The sequence below is a fragment of the Littorina saxatilis genome, linkage group LG6, assembly GCF_037325665.1.
Source record: "Littorina saxatilis isolate snail1 linkage group LG6, US_GU_Lsax_2.0, whole genome shotgun sequence".
In the NCBI taxonomy this organism is placed as follows: domain Eukaryota; kingdom Metazoa; phylum Mollusca; class Gastropoda; order Littorinimorpha; family Littorinidae; genus Littorina; species Littorina saxatilis.
In genome coordinates, this window is record NC_090250.1 from 7729095 (window position 1) to 7746519 (window position 17425).

The 17425-nt window shown below is 40.5% G+C and overlaps 1 protein-coding gene across 3 annotated transcripts in view; it reads right to left on the reverse strand.

The window, feature by feature from the left end:
- The window catches only part of LOC138968405 (adenylate cyclase type 9-like), a 55857-nt gene that overhangs the window by 17210 nt on the left and 21222 nt on the right, over positions 1–17425 (reverse strand). For all 3 annotated transcript variants that reach the window (XR_011456168.1, XR_011456169.1, XM_070340988.1), the window contains exons 2-5: positions 15649–15732; positions 12728–12834; positions 11417–11485; positions 8923–9019 (exon numbers count right to left, since the gene is read on the reverse strand). Coding sequence is in view for 1 of the 3 variants with exons in the window: in XM_070340988.1 (XP_070197089.1) it covers positions 8923–9019; positions 11417–11485; positions 12728–12834; positions 15649–15732 (357 nt within the window). In the remaining 2 variants the exon portion in view is untranslated. The remainder of the gene's footprint in view (positions 1–8922; positions 9020–11416; positions 11486–12727; positions 12835–15648; positions 15733–17425) is intronic.

Sequence of the window (17425 nt, forward strand, 5' to 3'; positions counted from 1 at the left end):
TACTCTACTATATTGTACAAAGGGTTTGACATCTGTGTAAATGATTACAAGTGGGAAGTACATATTCCAGTGCACACCATAAGTCTGGCCTTTACATGGCATTTTTGGGAGTTGTAGTCGGGATTTATATACCTGCAGGCAATTTGACTTTGCTGAAATCAAAAAACATTTGAAGGCTTTTGTATGAGGTTGAGGGAAAACTAGCGGTCAATATATTTGCTAGGCCACACCGTGGATATATTTGTGACGGTATGTTTTGACTTTACCTGACTTTACTGGTTTCACAACTGAAATCAGATACAGACGACTGTTAACGAGATTTCTACATTTTCTTTCAGAATACTAGCAATGGTCAAAAATGTCTGCAGTGAACTCACGTAAGATCATTACAAATAGCCTTTTTTCAGTCTGAAAAGTAAGTGGAGAAAGAAAAAAAGCGGGAAAACTATAGTATATACTGTGCTGAATAAATCTTGCATCGGGGGAAAAAATTTGCATGAAGACTGCACACAAGCAAAAGTGTCTACAAATATTTGTGAAAGTATGAATCAAACTGTATATACAAAAAATCACGCACGATGCTGGTATCCCATATGCCACCAGGTGTTTTGTGAAGAAATAATTATGTACAGTGCAGTTGCCCGTGTAAGAGAAAAACAGCTCAGAACAAAATGTTTCCGCATAAACTGGTACATGTTTAAATCCATGGGGGGAAAAAAAGGATGGAAACAGATTATCTGAATACAGTGGAACCTCCCTTTTAAGACCCTCTTTTCTCAGATTTTCTGTTCTTTCTTTCTTTATTTGGTGTTTAACGTCGTTTTCAACCACGAAGGGTTATATCGCGACGGGGAAAGGGAGGGGGGGGGGGGGGGGGGGGATGGGATAGAGCCACTTGTTAATTGTTTCTTGTTCACAAAAGCACTAATGAAAAATTTGCTCCAGGGGCTTGCAACGTAGTACAATATATTACCTTACTGGGAGAATGCAAGTTTCCAGTACAAAGGACTAAACATTTCTTACATACTGCTTGACTAAAATCTTTACAAACATTGACTATATTCTATACAAGAAACGCGTAACAAGGGTAAAAGGAGAAACAGAATCCGTTAGTCGCCTCTTACAACATGCTGGGGAGCATCGGGTAAATTCTTTCTCGTCCCAACCAATATGGGACTCCCCCTAGCCCGCGGGGGGTAGATTTTCTGTTCATAACCTATGTAAATATACCCCCATTTTAAGACTCGCTCCATTTTAAGACTCGCTCCATTTTAAGACTTGATTTCCTCAGATTTGAGGAGGTCTTAAAAGTGGGTTCCACTGTATGAGCCACAAATCTTCTACATAAATAATCAATCAAAACAAGAGAAAAAATAGATTTGGTACAAGATGCCTGTAGTTCTTCTTGAACACCTTTGATCACTAAACAAAGCAACATCTATGCATTAACTTAGCAAACCAGACCACATTTTTTTGTAACAAACATATACTTTTATCATACAACAAAATCAAGAATACAAAAAGCCAAACCAAGAATTTCAGGTGGCCGCCCAAATTTTCGACCTGTTGCCAAAGGGGGCCATGATCTCAGTGGCTTGTCAATATTTCATACTTTACATTCAGTTGACTAAACTAACATACACAACTGCGTATCATATGATAAATAATGAAAACAACTCCGCGTAAAGAAACCAACTTTGCCTTAAAATGTGTTCTTTGCCAGACCAAATTAACTGTAACCTGCAAAATAGATTTCAGACCTGGTTACAAATCCTTTTTTTATTTTATAATATGATTCAGATAACTTTCTCTCAGGTAAGAAACTGTGTCTTCTGTCTTGGTCACAGATATTGCAACAAAAGCTTGCAAAAAAGTGATAGCAAACATGTAATCAAAGCAAGAAAATCCTTCAATGAGATTTCTCTGTCAATGAAAGTGAACCTACTTACAGGTATGTGGAGGCATTTAAACATAAATGATAATATCAATATTATAAATATCAGGTGTGTAATCAAAAAGGTAAAAAAAAAGAAAATGGAGACGCCATAAAGCTTGGTGTCAACTTTTCTTCAATGGTGTCAATAAACTACAAAATAGAAGAAACATTAGGTGCGGTGATGATTTTCGCCAGCATGGACAATGTTACGTTTTCTCCTGCAATATTTACAACACAGGGGTTAGGGGGCAGAGTATCAATGGTGCATAAATAAAAAAAAAGTGAGAAAAAAAATAAGTGCATCCCGATCAAGGAATCTCATCTGCAGTTGCTTGCTGGAAAAAACACACAATGTATTTGAAAACCCTCCAAAGAAGAAGACATGTATACATCTTCTTCTTGTATCTCTTCAACTCATGTAGGTGCCCAGACTTTTGTGCAAAACCTTATCTTACTGTGATTTCCATTTCTAACCCAAACTGTTCCTGTTAACAACTGACCATTAAAGACACAAAACAACACCCTCTCTCAGCATCACCCTCCATGCATGCCGAGATGCTTTTGACCCACAAAGAAAACACTACATGTTTGACCCACCAGGAAAAAACTACATGTTTGACCCATGAGAAAAACACTACATGCTTGACCCACGAGGAAAACACTACAAGTTTGACCCACGAGGAAAACACTACATGTTTGACCCACGAGGAAAAACACTACATGTTTGACCCACGAGGAAAACACTACCTGCTTGACCCACAAGAAAAACACTACATGTTTGACCCACGAGAAAAACACTACCAGCTTGACCCACGAGAAAAACACTACATGTTTGATCCACCAGGAAAACACTACATGTTTGACCCACAAGAAAAACACTACATGTTTGACCCACGAGAAAAACACTACCAGCTTGACCCACGAGAAAAACACTACATGTTTGATCCACCAGGAAAACACTACATGTTTGACCCACGAGGAAAACACTCACACGGGAGAAGAGAATAACAAGCAATGAAGGCAAACCCATGCACCATGCAGAAAGGAACCATGCAGAAAAGAAAAAAAAAAGAATCAAAAAACAAGAAAGGTAGGTTGTTGGAAGGTTTGTTATTTACAAAGTTTGTTATTTGTGATTTCATTCGCTCGGCTTCTTGACGAGTGGACGTAAACCGATTCTATTAAGATAAGGTTTGTGTGAATATTTGTTTGTCTGTTCACTTAAAAGACCGTTGGGTCGAGATATCTGTGAATGTATTGTTTTGTCAATAGTAAGCGTTCAAACAACCTACCTCTCTTGTTTTTTTTATTCTGAATTTTGGAACGTTGGCAGTCTCTTTGTTTTTGGATTTATTCATGCAGAAAAGAGTGTGAGGCCCACACTAAGCCAGGGGAAGAACACAAACACACATACTGTACAGCACCAAACTTAGCTATCCAGCCACACGGTACGAGCGAGCCGCAGCTTATAAGCATAAAGCAAAGAGAGAAAAAAAATCCAATTTGTGGGAGGGATTTGAACCTGATCGGTGATGCAGCATTGAGATGGCGATGACACTGCTTTTGAAGCGGAGCCCGGGAGCAACGGAATTTTTCGGGGGGTGGGGGGTGAGGCTAGGGCTGACAACAGAGGGTGGGGGGGAGGTGACAGAAGGGGGGAGGTGGATGTTGGTGGTAGTGGTGGTTGCGACGGTGCAGGCGGAAACGGAGACAGCTACGCTGGGAACGGGCACTTGCGGGTCGGGTCGAGTCCCTTGCGCATGCTGCACAGGGCTCGGAGCAAGCTCCGCTTTACCCTCGACCTCCCCTGCGGAAACTACACCAGACAACAACAAAGCCAGTCGTATTAGTCCAAAGGCTTAAGCTTGCCCTGCCTGTCTTCTCTCTTAATTGCTCTGTCTCAAGCTTCAGTACATGTACAGTGGAACCCCTCTTTTGAGACCAACCCCCCCCCCCCCCCCCCCAATTTAAGACTCCCTCCCTCTTAGACCCTGTTTTCTTACACTTTCTGTTCATAAACCTGTGTAAATTTACCTTCATTTTAAGACTCACTCCTTCTTAAGACCCGATATTCTCTCAGGTTTGAAAGTCATAAAGAGGGGATTCCACTATACCACATTCCATGTTACATTAGAAAGAGCGTTAGTTTGGTTAGTTCAGGCATCATGAATATTAAACACTTTCTGAAGGATTCCTTTTATCCCAGAATGTTCAGCAATAACTCTTGTCAGGTTTGTATGGGTTGTGAAAGAGTGAATACCCTTGCTTTTATTGAGTCAAACTTTCCCATGTGACATCATTGGACAGAGTGTGTCCTATATATGTGGAACAGGATCACGTGTAGAAAGCTTGCCTCACTAAAAGCAAGGGTATTCACTCTTTCACAACCCAAACCCGACAGAGTTATTTCCGGAATTCCTCTCTTGCTTTTGAGGTACTAAAGAGGTCTAGGAGTTACACGACCATGCATTTTTTTTCTAATTATAGAATGCACTAAAACTAACCATGCCTAATCTAATTTCAGCGCTAGAACAAACGAATATAGGCCTGCTGCCTACCCCCTCTCTCTCCCCCTCCCCCTTACCCGCAATCTAGAAAGACAGTCTGATACATCACATAGATTTTTAAAGCCTTGACCCTGTATCAATGGCATTAGAAGGAAAAGAGTTCCTGTGTTCAATACTAAACCTTTTTGTCAAAAACAGTGCAGAAAAATTAACATTGTGAATTCTTTTTGAACTTTAAATTTTGTCCTTAATTTGCAGACACACAGTAACTCTGAAAAAAGTAAAATTACAACATGAAAGGTGCATATATATACCATCAAATTCAGTGAAAATGAATATAGTTTCAAAACATTTCAGCACACAGGTGAAGCGTTTTTAACACAGAGGATGTTCTACATTTGTGACCCTCCACCACGAAATGAGTCGCATGTCACCTCGCGCGGTTCTGCGCTAGACTTGATATAAGTCCGGAGAGTGTATGGTAACAGCGTGAGGGTCACCTTAGTCACAGGCTTATAACTCAAACAGTTTTTGCTCTTTTCTAAAACGGGTTTCACCACTGGATAGAGCATAAAAAAACTCTTTAGGAAAATGTAAAAATATGAAAATCATGCAAAGGTGACATGCGACTCATGCCGTGGTGGAGGGTCACATTTGTATCTCATTTGCTGACCCTTATTTTGACACCAAAATGTATCAAAACTTTGTACACTTGAAATGCGCAATTAAAGGTACACGAGGGATTAGGATTTACAGTATTTATGTAAACCTTTTGTAACCAGGTAGTTAACCTTTTATTTTTCTCTATGAATGATGCACCTGTGTTAGTTTGTAAGTTGATAAATTTGAATAATTTCACCTCACACTCAACAATGATTCCCCTGACCCCCCCAACCCACCCTCCTCCTGCATATCAATTCCTACCACCCTCTCTCATAACAACACTTCGATCTGTACATGATACAAATACTGTATGTGCACGTATCTTCTTCTTCTTCTGCGTTCGTGGGCTGAAACTCCCACGTACACTACGTGTTTTTTGCACGAGTGGAATTTTACGTGTATGACCGTTTTTACCCCGCCATTTAGGCAGCTATACGCCGCTTTCGGGGGAAGCATGCTGGGTATTTTTGTGTTTCTATAACCCACCGAACTCTGACATGGATTACAGGATCTTTTTCGTGCGCACTTGGTCTTGTGCTTGCGTGTACACACGGGGGGTGTTCGGACACCGAGGAGAGTCTGCACACAAAGTTGACTCTGAGAAATAAATCTCTCGCCGAATGTGGGGACGAACTCACGCTGACAGCGGCCAACTGGATACAAATCCAGCGCGCTACCGACTGAGCTACATCCCCGCCGTGCATGTATCTTAAAAAATGAAAGATGTTCGCCAGTACTTAACTCCCTTGCGCACCAGTGCCTGCTTTTTGGAAAAGACTCCTGAGTAACTGATCCTAAGTCAAATAGATTTTTTTTTTTAATTAAACAAAGAGTACTGGAAACTTTACCATATGAAATGTAATATCAACAATTAGTAAAATCGAATAAGTGTCTGGGCTTGACACCAGATAAGCAGTGGAAAATATTTTAACCAAGCACACAAACTTGGCTTTTTTTACCTGTGACTTCACAAGCATTCACCAAAACTGTTGTTTATGAAAGTAAAAGCGTTTACCATTAGCAAAGTGTTGAACACAAAATACACGGAACTGTTGCTGCTTCTTGAACAGCTTACATGTAGGGTTAAAATCATGACATGTATAAAATTATTATGGGCATGCCATAAAATAGTATGTAGAACTTATGGCCGACGCATACAGTCTCTCTTGACTGTGACAAATATGCAAAATACTTGACCTGTAAAACAAATGGTCATTAAATAGACGATTTTTAAAAAATAACTCTGCAGGCGTTGTGGAAGAGTTGTGCCCCTTACTTCATACAACCAGGAAACACATGGCCAACAAGTTAAAACCACAATCGCAGCGAATAACTGACTCCAATGTGTGTGTTACGTAGTGTCCAATAAGGGGCGCAACTCTTTCACAACGCTAAAAGCCACAACCAGGCAAGAGAACACAAAAATGTAAAAAAAAAAAAAAAGGCTGAATAAGTGCCACAGTGTTTGCCCTTGAACATCACTTTTTTAATTTTAACAAAAACTGATTTGTAAAGAACCCTGAAAAAGAGACGTACACACGAGGAAGCGTTAAAGCCATATGATAGAAGTATTTTATGCAATGAACAGAAACTCCCTGTTCCTTCTCTGTGCTTTCTCTAACAGTGGATCAACAATAAAGCACACGGACTGATTAACTACACATATATAACAAGTCGCGTAAGGCGAAATTACTACATTTAGTCAAGCTGTCGAACTCATGGAATGAAACTGAACACACTGTATTTTTTTCACCAAGACAGTACAGCTTCGTCAATCCCCGCGAGAAGGAAATCGCTCACCTCCCACATGCAAAACGCAGTGATATGCACACGCCAGAATAGCGCGGTAGCGTATTGTGCTAAGCAGGAAAGCGCGCTTTTCTGTATTCGTGTTAACTTTCTGAGCTTGTTTTGAATACAACCTATCATATCTATATGTTTTTGGAATCAGGAAACGATAAAGAATAAGATGAAATCATTTTTGGATCGATTTCTTAAATTTTAATCGTAAGATTAATTAATCTACTTTCGTTAATTATGATCACATTTTAAGAGTAAACAAAACATTACCAGCAATTGTGTTTTCAGCGTAGCAATAGGGTCCGATATTTAGACGAGACAAGTATAATGCCGACGAGTCGAAGACGAGTCGCATTATACTTGTTCGAGTGCAAATATCGGACCCTATTGCTACGATTAAAACACAATAGCGTTTATATAGCTATTCTGACATTAAATTCTGTGTTAAAATCATGTTTTTGTCAGCAACAAGTACCAGAATGGTCCATGTCGCTGATTGCAGACGACGGTTCCCTTTCCGCATGAAGCCACGGAAATAACCGAACATTGAAAAACCCACGGACATGTATTACGGAGAAAACTCGAGATAACCGGATGTTTAGCATTACGTCAATATGCTAGGAATCATATGACGTCATGACGTATCATGCTTGCCTACGTATATTGTATGTTCGAAAGTCTGACTTCTGTTAGGAATTCGCGTGGTGAAGACTGCGGTAAATCTGTAGATGATAAGAGAACAAGGATTGTCTCAGAAGAAACGACTGAATGTTTCAGACCGGTAACTTCATTTCAACATTGCACTATACAATGGACGTTCTATGTGACAGGAGAGTTTGCTGATTTTGTGTTAAACTTTGGAGAGATCGTCTGCTAGAATCAGAGATAGGTCGCTTCAAATTGCAGCTTCTGGAAATTTGCAAGGTTTGTTGCCTGTAAAAGAACTGGATTTTACACGTAATGTATGTCATGTACAGTAAGCAACAACAAAAACACACACAAAGCAAATGGCATCGTCTGTCGACTAGTCACAGAAACAAACCTGGCGAGGTATGCGTGTACTTTATACACGTGGAAGAAACCGGAACCATGCGTCTTTGTTATCGACAATATGCTTTTGGATATTGAGTAAAATGGCCGACTTCCGCCGCATTATGCTTTGATGATCGGAAGAGACCATCCAATCACAGCCCCCGAATTCCCCCACGTGTTCATCAGAATAGCTATATATGTATATATTTTTAGAATCAGAATTTGATGAAGAATACGATGCAATCAAGTTTTAATCTGTTTGCGAACATTCAATTTTAATGACAAATTTAATGAGCACACTCATTAATTAATTTGTAAGCCTCCAAGCTGAAATGCAATACCAAAGTCCGGGCGTCGTCGAAGATTACTTGACCAAAATTTCAACCAATTTGGTTTAAAAATGAGAGCGTGACAGTGCCGCCTCAACTTTCACGAAAAGCCGGATATGTCGTCATCAAAAACATTTATCAAAAAATGGAAAAAAACGTCTGGGGATATCATACCCAGGAACTCCCCTGTAAAATTTCATGAAGATCGGTCTAGTAGTTTTCTCTAAATCGCTCTACACACACACACACACACATACACCACACCCTCGTCTCGATTCCTCCCTCTACGTTAAAACATTTAGTCAAAACTTGACTAAATGTAAAAAGGATTTTGGATCTGAAACTTCTGTTTGAAAAAACATTTCACACATCTAGTAAAAAAAAAGTAAAAAAAAAAAAAGTGCTTTCTCTAACAGTGAATCAACAATAAAGCACACAGACTGATTAACTACACGTATATAAAAAGGATTTTGGATCTGAACCTTCTGTTTGAAAAAACAATTCACACATCTAGTCAATAAAAAGAAAATAAAAAAAAATAAAAAAATGATGAGGAAAACTAAACAAAAACTAAACTGAATGATACCAAACAAAATGAAAGTCTAATGGAATTTAAGAGAGGTCTGCAGACAAAGTGAGCAGCGGCGTCACAAACCTTTGTCATCAAGTTTGTCTGCGTCGTTTCCTTCCAGGAAGCCAGTGCTGTGACGGCGAGACAAGAGGTCGGTCGGCAGAACATTGTTCACTGAATTCTGAAACATACGCAGTACTAACCCTTGACAAAGCATGTATAGTTTAACAGTACAGGTACAGTCAAATCTGCCTCGTGAACTAGACCACCTGCACAAAACGACAACTCTGAAGGATCCCAGATAATGCCATCTCAACTGTCAATAAAAGCTGGATACGACATCATCAAAGACATTTATAAAAATAAAAAATAAAAATTAAACATATGTATGGGGATATCATCTGGAAGAATTTGAAACGTTAAGTTTCTTGAAGATCAGTCCAGTAGTTTTCTGAGAACCCCTTAACACACACACACACACTCACACACACCACCACCACCACCACCACCACCACCACACACACACACACAAACACTCTCACACACACACACCCACACCCACACACACACACACGCACGCACACACACCACCACCATCCTAGTCTCGAATCCCAGTGTATCTGATATCATTTAATCAAAGCTTGACTAAATGTTAAAAAAAAAAGTGGCGTTGACTGAAGTATATGGGAGATAAACAAAGTCTACTTTTTCTTGGAAATGCAGAAACTCCTTCCCTTTTTACTGGTCTTGCTTCAGGGGAGTCAAACATATTATGTCTTGTCTTCAGCAATGAAGCATTTCTCTCCCTTGAACCAGGCATGACCAAAGTCATGGTGCAGCAGTTTTGATTTTGAAAGGGAGATAAACTGCACTGACTACTCAACTGATGAATTGCCTCCCTTGGACTGTAGACTTCCATAGCACCCTCACCCCCACAGGATAATCCTGTTATGTTGTTGTTTTTAACATTTTTTTGGTATAATTTTGTAGATAGTCAGCATCTTAAAAAACCCTGACCTTAAAAAATAATAATAAAATAAGTCAAGTCTGGTAAACGTGTGTTACTGCGGTTTCTTTTCTTACCTACTACTGCATCACAAATTTACTAACATCACAGTCTTACTGAAGAGTTCAACACTGATCATGTTTTTCCCAGCTAATTACCCCTTACCCCTTACTTTGACCTGAAATGTTTATAAAAAAAATACGATACAGATCCATGCACAGCCTAGCGATGACACAACACATAATTTTCTCCTGCTGATACATGTGTATGTTGAAGTCACGGAGACAAACTGCGCTCTTAAAGGTGGTCGTCTACATTTTTGCTTTTTTTCAATAATCTTAACTCTCTCCGGGCGATGGAACGCTATAGCGTTCCGAGTCCGCCATAGCGTTCCTGACGACGGAACGCTATAGCGTTTCTGAACTTTGAAAATTCGCGCGGCGATCGTGACGTAGTTTGTACGGAACTAAATGTTGCTAGCTTGTTCTGTGGTCTTTCCACAGTGCAAGGGAAGCAACTGCATTCACTTGTCCCTTTCTTTGTCTGTATTGTGACCCGGTTTGCGAAACTACCGACGATCAGCGTCAGGGTAAACAGCAAGACAATGGCGTCTTCCACGCAGTTGTCACGCTCGTCTCGTAGACCCAATGCAAGGCGTTTTACGGCGTTGGAAGTTGTTGAAATGCTTCAAACTGAAGGATCTGACGTGGATGAAGGTGAAATTAGCGATTCATCTGTCTATCTTTATTCATTCTTTCACTATGAATTTTTTCCTAACCCATGCAAATGGCCCGTCTGGAGGGAAAGTCAAGGGAGAAAACTGGCCGCCCCGAGTGAGTTAAGGTTAGATTTCGATACAAAATTATGTCAAATGATGAATGAACCATGGGGAAAAAAGTTATAGAAAAAAAATATATGTAAAAAAAGATTTTATTTTTGGGTAGCGTGACTCACGCTTCCAATATTTTGTTTTTTGTTTGCTGAGAACATGTGCTTTGCCTAAAAATACTGACCAATCAAATTCATGTCACTATGCTTATAGCCACGCCCAAACAAGTGCAGCAACAGTTTGACACTGGAGCGCTGTCCACGCTTTGTTTTAAACGCACGAAATGCACGGGATTTGAGAGGAGTTTTGCGCTTGGCATTTTCCAAATAAGGATATCCTACTATGAGTACTACGCTGGAATACTACAATGAATTTTCAAACGGCTACACTGGCTTCGTCTTTCCTGATCGAAAGGGGGTGTATTGTTGATATTTGTAGATAATAGACTCTGCATTTTAATGGTCAAATGGCAATTTCGGTATAAAAATGTAGACAAGGACCTTTAAAATTCTTTGTTTGTTACTGAGAGACGTGCGGTAAAAGCAACAGAATGTTAATGTGACGCCGTTATTCACATATTGCGTCTTCTCGAAATTTTGTTCTGCTTCCGCCATCAGAGGTTTCACTTTGGAAGAGCGGATCAAGAAGAGACATCTTGGTTTTTTTAATCTGTGTTGTTTGTCTTTAACTAATAAAGGACGAAGAGATGTGTAACACATTTGTTTTAAGCAGTGCATCAGTACCTCTCGCTGCATGTGGTTGTTTGATGCTCCATCGATCGTGACCGCTGTTTCATCTTTCTGATCCTGCGCCTGTAAAAACAATCAATCAATCAATGAGTTTTATATCGCGCATATTCCGTGGGTACAGTTCTAGGCGTTCTGCAGTGAGATGAAATTTTATACGGCCAGTAGATTGCAGCCATTTCGGCGCATATTTACCTTTCACGGCCTATTATTCCAAGTCACACGGGTATAGGTAAACAATTATTAACTGTGCCTAAGCAATTTTTGCCAGGAAAGACCCTTTTGTCAATCGTGGGATCTTTAACGTGCACACCCAATGTAGTGTACACGGGGGGAGGTTCGGACACCGAAGAGAGTCTGCACACAAAGTTGACTCTGTGAAATAAATTTCCGCCGAACCTGGGATCGAACTCACGCTGACAGCGGCCAACTGAATACAAATCCAGCGCGCTACCAACTGAGCTATATCCCCGCCCAATAAAGTGTGATATGAAATAAACCGCCAAGTATAAGCGTGGCTTGTATGAGCATCTTACTTTCAAATAATGGAAATGAAGTACAGGAAAAAAACACTATTTAAGACCTAAAAAAAAATTGTGAACAATTTAGAGGTACATGTAATCTTTACATGGGGATACATTTACAGAGGTTATGAACCGAAAATCTGAAAACAAAGTCAAAAAGGGAGGGAGTCTTTGATTGGGGGGGGGGGGGGGGGGGGGGGGGTGTGAATCAAAAAGGGCTTTCACTGTAGTAGCAACAAGACAAGCGACGAAGTTATTCACCAAGTACGGTAAGGCATAAGACCACCAAACATTCTGACAAAATCAGGTCCGAAGAAGTCGTGATTTCGGGGTCAATTTACAGGCATCCAGAAACAGATAAGATTGCTAACGTTCCAAAATTCAGAATAAAAAAACCCAAGAATGGTAGGCTATTGGAAAGTTTGATTTATGACAAAACAAAACGTTACGTTCACCGTATGTCGACGCATTGGTCTTTTGGTTTAAACACAATTTTATTCAAAATACATGACATGAAACAATTGACAAAAATGCAGCTAGGACACGAACTCAAGCAGATGCTTATTTGACGTGACCAACACAATTATTGGTCTTTTAAGTAGACAGGGTAAGTTTACAGACATGAGCTTAACAAGTCTGAGACAACATGGTGTAAAAGGGGCGGGGGGTGGGGTATGGTGTCTTCAACGTGGGTCTCAAAAGACTTCCACTGTAACAAAACAAAAATCTTGTTTAAAAGTTCATTCTTCCCGATTAAATTGTACCCAAAAGCGAGCTAAGTTACCACATCATTGTCGCTGAAGTCTGTGGTTCTCTTGGCGGAGTTGTTCAGCTCCTCTGCATCCCCCTTCCAGTCTGCTTTGATTCCCGTGATGAAGAACGTCTTGATCACTGCAACATCAGCACAACGGTTTTATCAGGCGTTGAAAAAAGACTTGCCAACCTTTGTTTCAGGTGAAGCAATTTACATTTTTGTGTGGAATTTCAGCGTAGCAAATGGTGTTTTGGTGTAGCATTGCCAAAAATGTATTCTCACATCCAAATTTAGGCTATTTCGCTCAAAATCATAAACATTTAAAAAAAACCCGTTTATTTAGAAAAAAAGAAACACATTGGCCAATAGATGTAAAGTGTCTGCAGTGTCACTTTTCAGTGTGGACCATGTTTAATGACACAAATTCTGACCGCTACATGGAGTGAGAATCACAAATGAGGACCAGGACTCACAAGAAAGAGCAAACAGTTGAATGCTTTTGATTATTTGTTAGAGCGTAGCAATTCTAAGCTCTGTTATTCTAGTGAGAAAATATCCAGCGATATTTCTCCGTAGGCCTAAAGTTCGGCCTTGACCTAGGCAAAATAACTTGCGCAGCCGCAGTGACAAGTAAATGGAAAACTTGAAGGAAATGTACAGCTGCAGCACGTGGGTAGCACCCGCACAACGTTATCACTTAACGTTTATTTCATGCGTCGTGTTCTTCTTCTTCTTCAGCGTTCCAGCGTAGTGTTAAAATTGCGCCTTGCCAAGACTGAGACAAAATATAGTTCTACAACTTCTCCTTACTTTGGTCATGCATGCCATATATACGTTACACCTCTGAATCATCCATGGTATCGCGTGGTATTTTGTCTCGACGGGTGAATGAATATAATGAAGTCACTCTCGGCAGAGCCTCGAGTGACATCATCATATTCATTGACCCAGTCTCGACAAAATACCACGCAATATCATGGATGGACGGAGCTGTAACTTATACATATAGTGCAGTGAGGTTACCCTCATAGAAATTCGATTCGCTTTCTCCCTGACCCTGGGGAAATTGAGCTGCTATACAATACGGCGCCACTTAATCTTTGTTGTTGCTTTTTCCTGCATGAGTGTATTCATGTTTCCAAGCCCTTAGTTTTTTGTTGTAAACTTGGGATCTATATTGCTCGCGTGCCTGCACACAGGGGTGTTTGGACACAGAGGAGAGTCTGCACATAGACTCATAGTTGACTCTAGGAAAAAATTGGCTTCCTTCCTTCCTTTCGCCCCATCCAAATTTCCCTTTATGGGGTGAAATAAAGGAATGGCTGGAGGGAGGTGGGGGGGGGGGGTGGGGGGGGGGGTTGGGGGGTGGGCTTAGTGATCTGAGCCTTTAAGTATTGAAGACTTGATTTCACAAAAATGCAATCAATCAATCAATATGAAGCTTATATAGCGCGTATTCCGTGGGTACAGTTCTAAGCGCTTGTCGAAGAGTTGTCAACACAGGACTAACAAAGAAACTAACATCTACAGACGGACACGAACCCTATCACACACTAGCAAACCCTGATAAACATACAACAAACAACTGTTTAACAACAATGTACACATCACTAGCTAGGTCCAAACAAAATAATATTAAACACAAAGAAAACACCAGATGCAATTATGTATCTGTCTGTCCATGTCAGCGTACAGTTAAATGCACCTTTGTCTACATGCATGTACATTTTATTTTTTATCAAGCAACAAGAATGTGGATGTATGTGTGTGCGTGTGTGCATAAAAGTTCTTCCTAGATATAGGGGAGATAATCGCTACAATGATAATAGAAATGTGCAACTGGTATTTACTATGGTTGCTTCCCTTGAATCATCCCCAGTCTTTTTGGATCACAATAATTGTTGCAGTGTGAAACAAGCCGGGTGGGAATGTGTATGCATCATATACTTTATAGAAATAATACAAGAGAGAGAACAAAATTAGTGTTGCAAACGTTAACTCTGGAATCTGAAACAAATTTTACTGATCACTACAGCTTGTTTGCTTCAATTGTCATGCAGTTTGGTAGTTTGTTTATTTAATGTTCTTCATTTCTGGCTGTTCATTTTATGTTTGTGTTGTAGCAAGGACTAGCTGTAAGAAAGGACCATATGGACCAAATGCTACAATCCTTCTGCATTAAAGTTTTCGAGTCAGAGTTCGAGCTAAGTGCATGTTTTTGATTAAGAAGGAAGGAAAAACCTTAACCTTAAAATCAAATCAAATTTTTTTTTTTTTTAATGGAAATCAATCTCATAAAAACAGGTCTACTTTTCTTATTCCCAACTGTATTAAGAGTCTGCAAATGTTTGTCAAAGGAAAGCCTTATCTGTCCTTTTTGCATCAGACAGCAACTTATATTTCCTATCTAAAGTTGTCTTTCAAGAATTAATCCCACTGCATTCATTTTTATACAAACGAAGAACAAATTCTACTGCATATCCTGAGCTACCGGGCCCCCCCCCCCCTGCACAATGCTTTGTCACTGAATTTTCGGTAAAAGTCTTTGCTGTCAGCGTGAGTTCGATCCCAGGTTCGGCGGAAATTTATTTCACAGAGTCAACTTTGTGTGCAGACTCTCTTCGGTGTCCGAACCTCCCCCCGTGTACACTACATTGGGTGTGCACGTTAAAGATCCCACGATTGACAAAAGGGTCTTTCCTGGCAAAATTGCTTAGGCACAGTTAATAATTGTCTACCTATACCCGTGTGACTTGGAATAATAGGCCGTGAAAGGTAAATATGCGCCGAAATGGCTGCAATCTACTGGCCGTATATAATTTCATCTCACACGGCATCACTGCAGAGCGCCTAGAACTGTACCCACGGAATATGCGCGATATAAGACTCATTGATTGATTGATTGATTGATTGCTAACTCAACTAGGGGCTCAGTGTAGGAAGGCCTTTACCTTTTGATTCCTGTTCATGCTTGATGGTGAAACTGGACTGCGAGGCATCAAAGTATTCGATCAGCTTCTTGAACGTCCGCAAATCTGGAACACACAAAACAACACACTTGTCAGCTGATATTTACACTGTCTTGGAAATGGCAGATTAACAATACAGGACTTTGTCTGATACATGGCCGTGGCAGCCCCCCCTCCACCTAACAGGAAAAGATTTTCCATTAAAAAACAAATTCCTTTCACAAACATCTCCTCCTGAATCAGACACCTAAATTAACAACCTGACACAGCGATGATGATGAGGAGGAGGAGGAGGAAGACGATGATGACTATGGTGACAACAACATCGATGATTATGATAATGATGATGAGGAGGAGGAGGAGGATGACTACAGCGATGACAACATCGATGATGATGATGATGATGATGATGATGATGATGATGATGATGATGATGATGATGATGATGATGAATCCAGATCATTGATTGATAATTTACCTATTTACAAATGTCTGGCTCATCAGTTTACTAATTGACAGATAAGAATTAGCTTTATTTCTCGATTCATTTATTTATTCATTTGAAAGCGTGGTTTGATGTGCTCTCCGGCTGCGACCATTCCAGAAATGCACAAAGCGCGTGACGAAGTTTCTACTGATTTGTTCACCCACACTATCACATGTCACTTAAAACAGCAAGTTCAAATGATACATGTACGTAGGCAATGTGAACTATGTATGGCTGAAATCAAGGGCAGATGACTCATGATGCATATTAATGCCCTGATTTTCATAAAGCCCACTTCTGTTTTCGTTAGTGCAAAGGGTGTGTTAAAATGGGTTATCTGCCACCAAGTACGTGCAGGTAAGTTCTTCCCCCTAAAACTTGAAGCAGCTGATTGATGATGCATAAACTGTGGCAAATCAAAGTGGTTCAATTCTGGACTGAGGGGGGGGGGGGGGGGGGGGGGGGGGGAGGGAGTGAAGTTAGAGAATTGAGTGTTAGCCATTTTGTTGTTGTTGAACGAGTGTTTTTTTTTTTTAATTCTTCTTTAAGACGACTTGGTGAAGGGTAAACTGATGAGGTATGCTTTTTTTCGACAGGAAAGACTGTGAACTTCTCCGAAACACAAAATCTAATCAGTCATTAAAAAAATCGGTGTGAATGTACAGTGACAGGTCTATTATTCATCACTGAGTGGCTGTTGCATGGAGCCTACAGCCACTGACTGTGGATAAACGCATGTACAGGAGTAGCTTGACAGTGATTGACATACTCCCCCCCCCCTCCCCCCTGCAAGGCAATGTTCCTCACGTGCATTGAGTGTGATGGTTCAGGTATGTGTGCTTCTATTTTTTTAATGTTTTGTTCATGTGGTATGTATGTTGTGGTATGTATGTTGTGGTATGTATGTAGGCCTGCTTTGGCGTATGTGTGTGTGTGTGTGTGTGTGTGCACTGTGTGTGTGTGTGTGTGTGTGCGTATGTGTCTGTCTGTCTGCACACGTGTGGCTATGTGCATGCATGCGTGTGAGTGCGTGTGTACGTACGTGCGCGTAAGTGTGTGCGTATGTGTGCCATGCGTGTGTGTTAGTGTAAGTGTGTGTGTGTGTGTGTGTGTGTGTGCGCGTGCATGTGTGTGTGTGCATGCATGCGTGTGTGCATTCATGAGCACGTAAATATTCTGGCGTTGTGTTCTTAGTTGTTACAGTGTTGATAAACTAGTTGGACGCGGCTCTCACATTCCTGGCTGGAACCCAGGCCGCTAGAGAGAGCATAC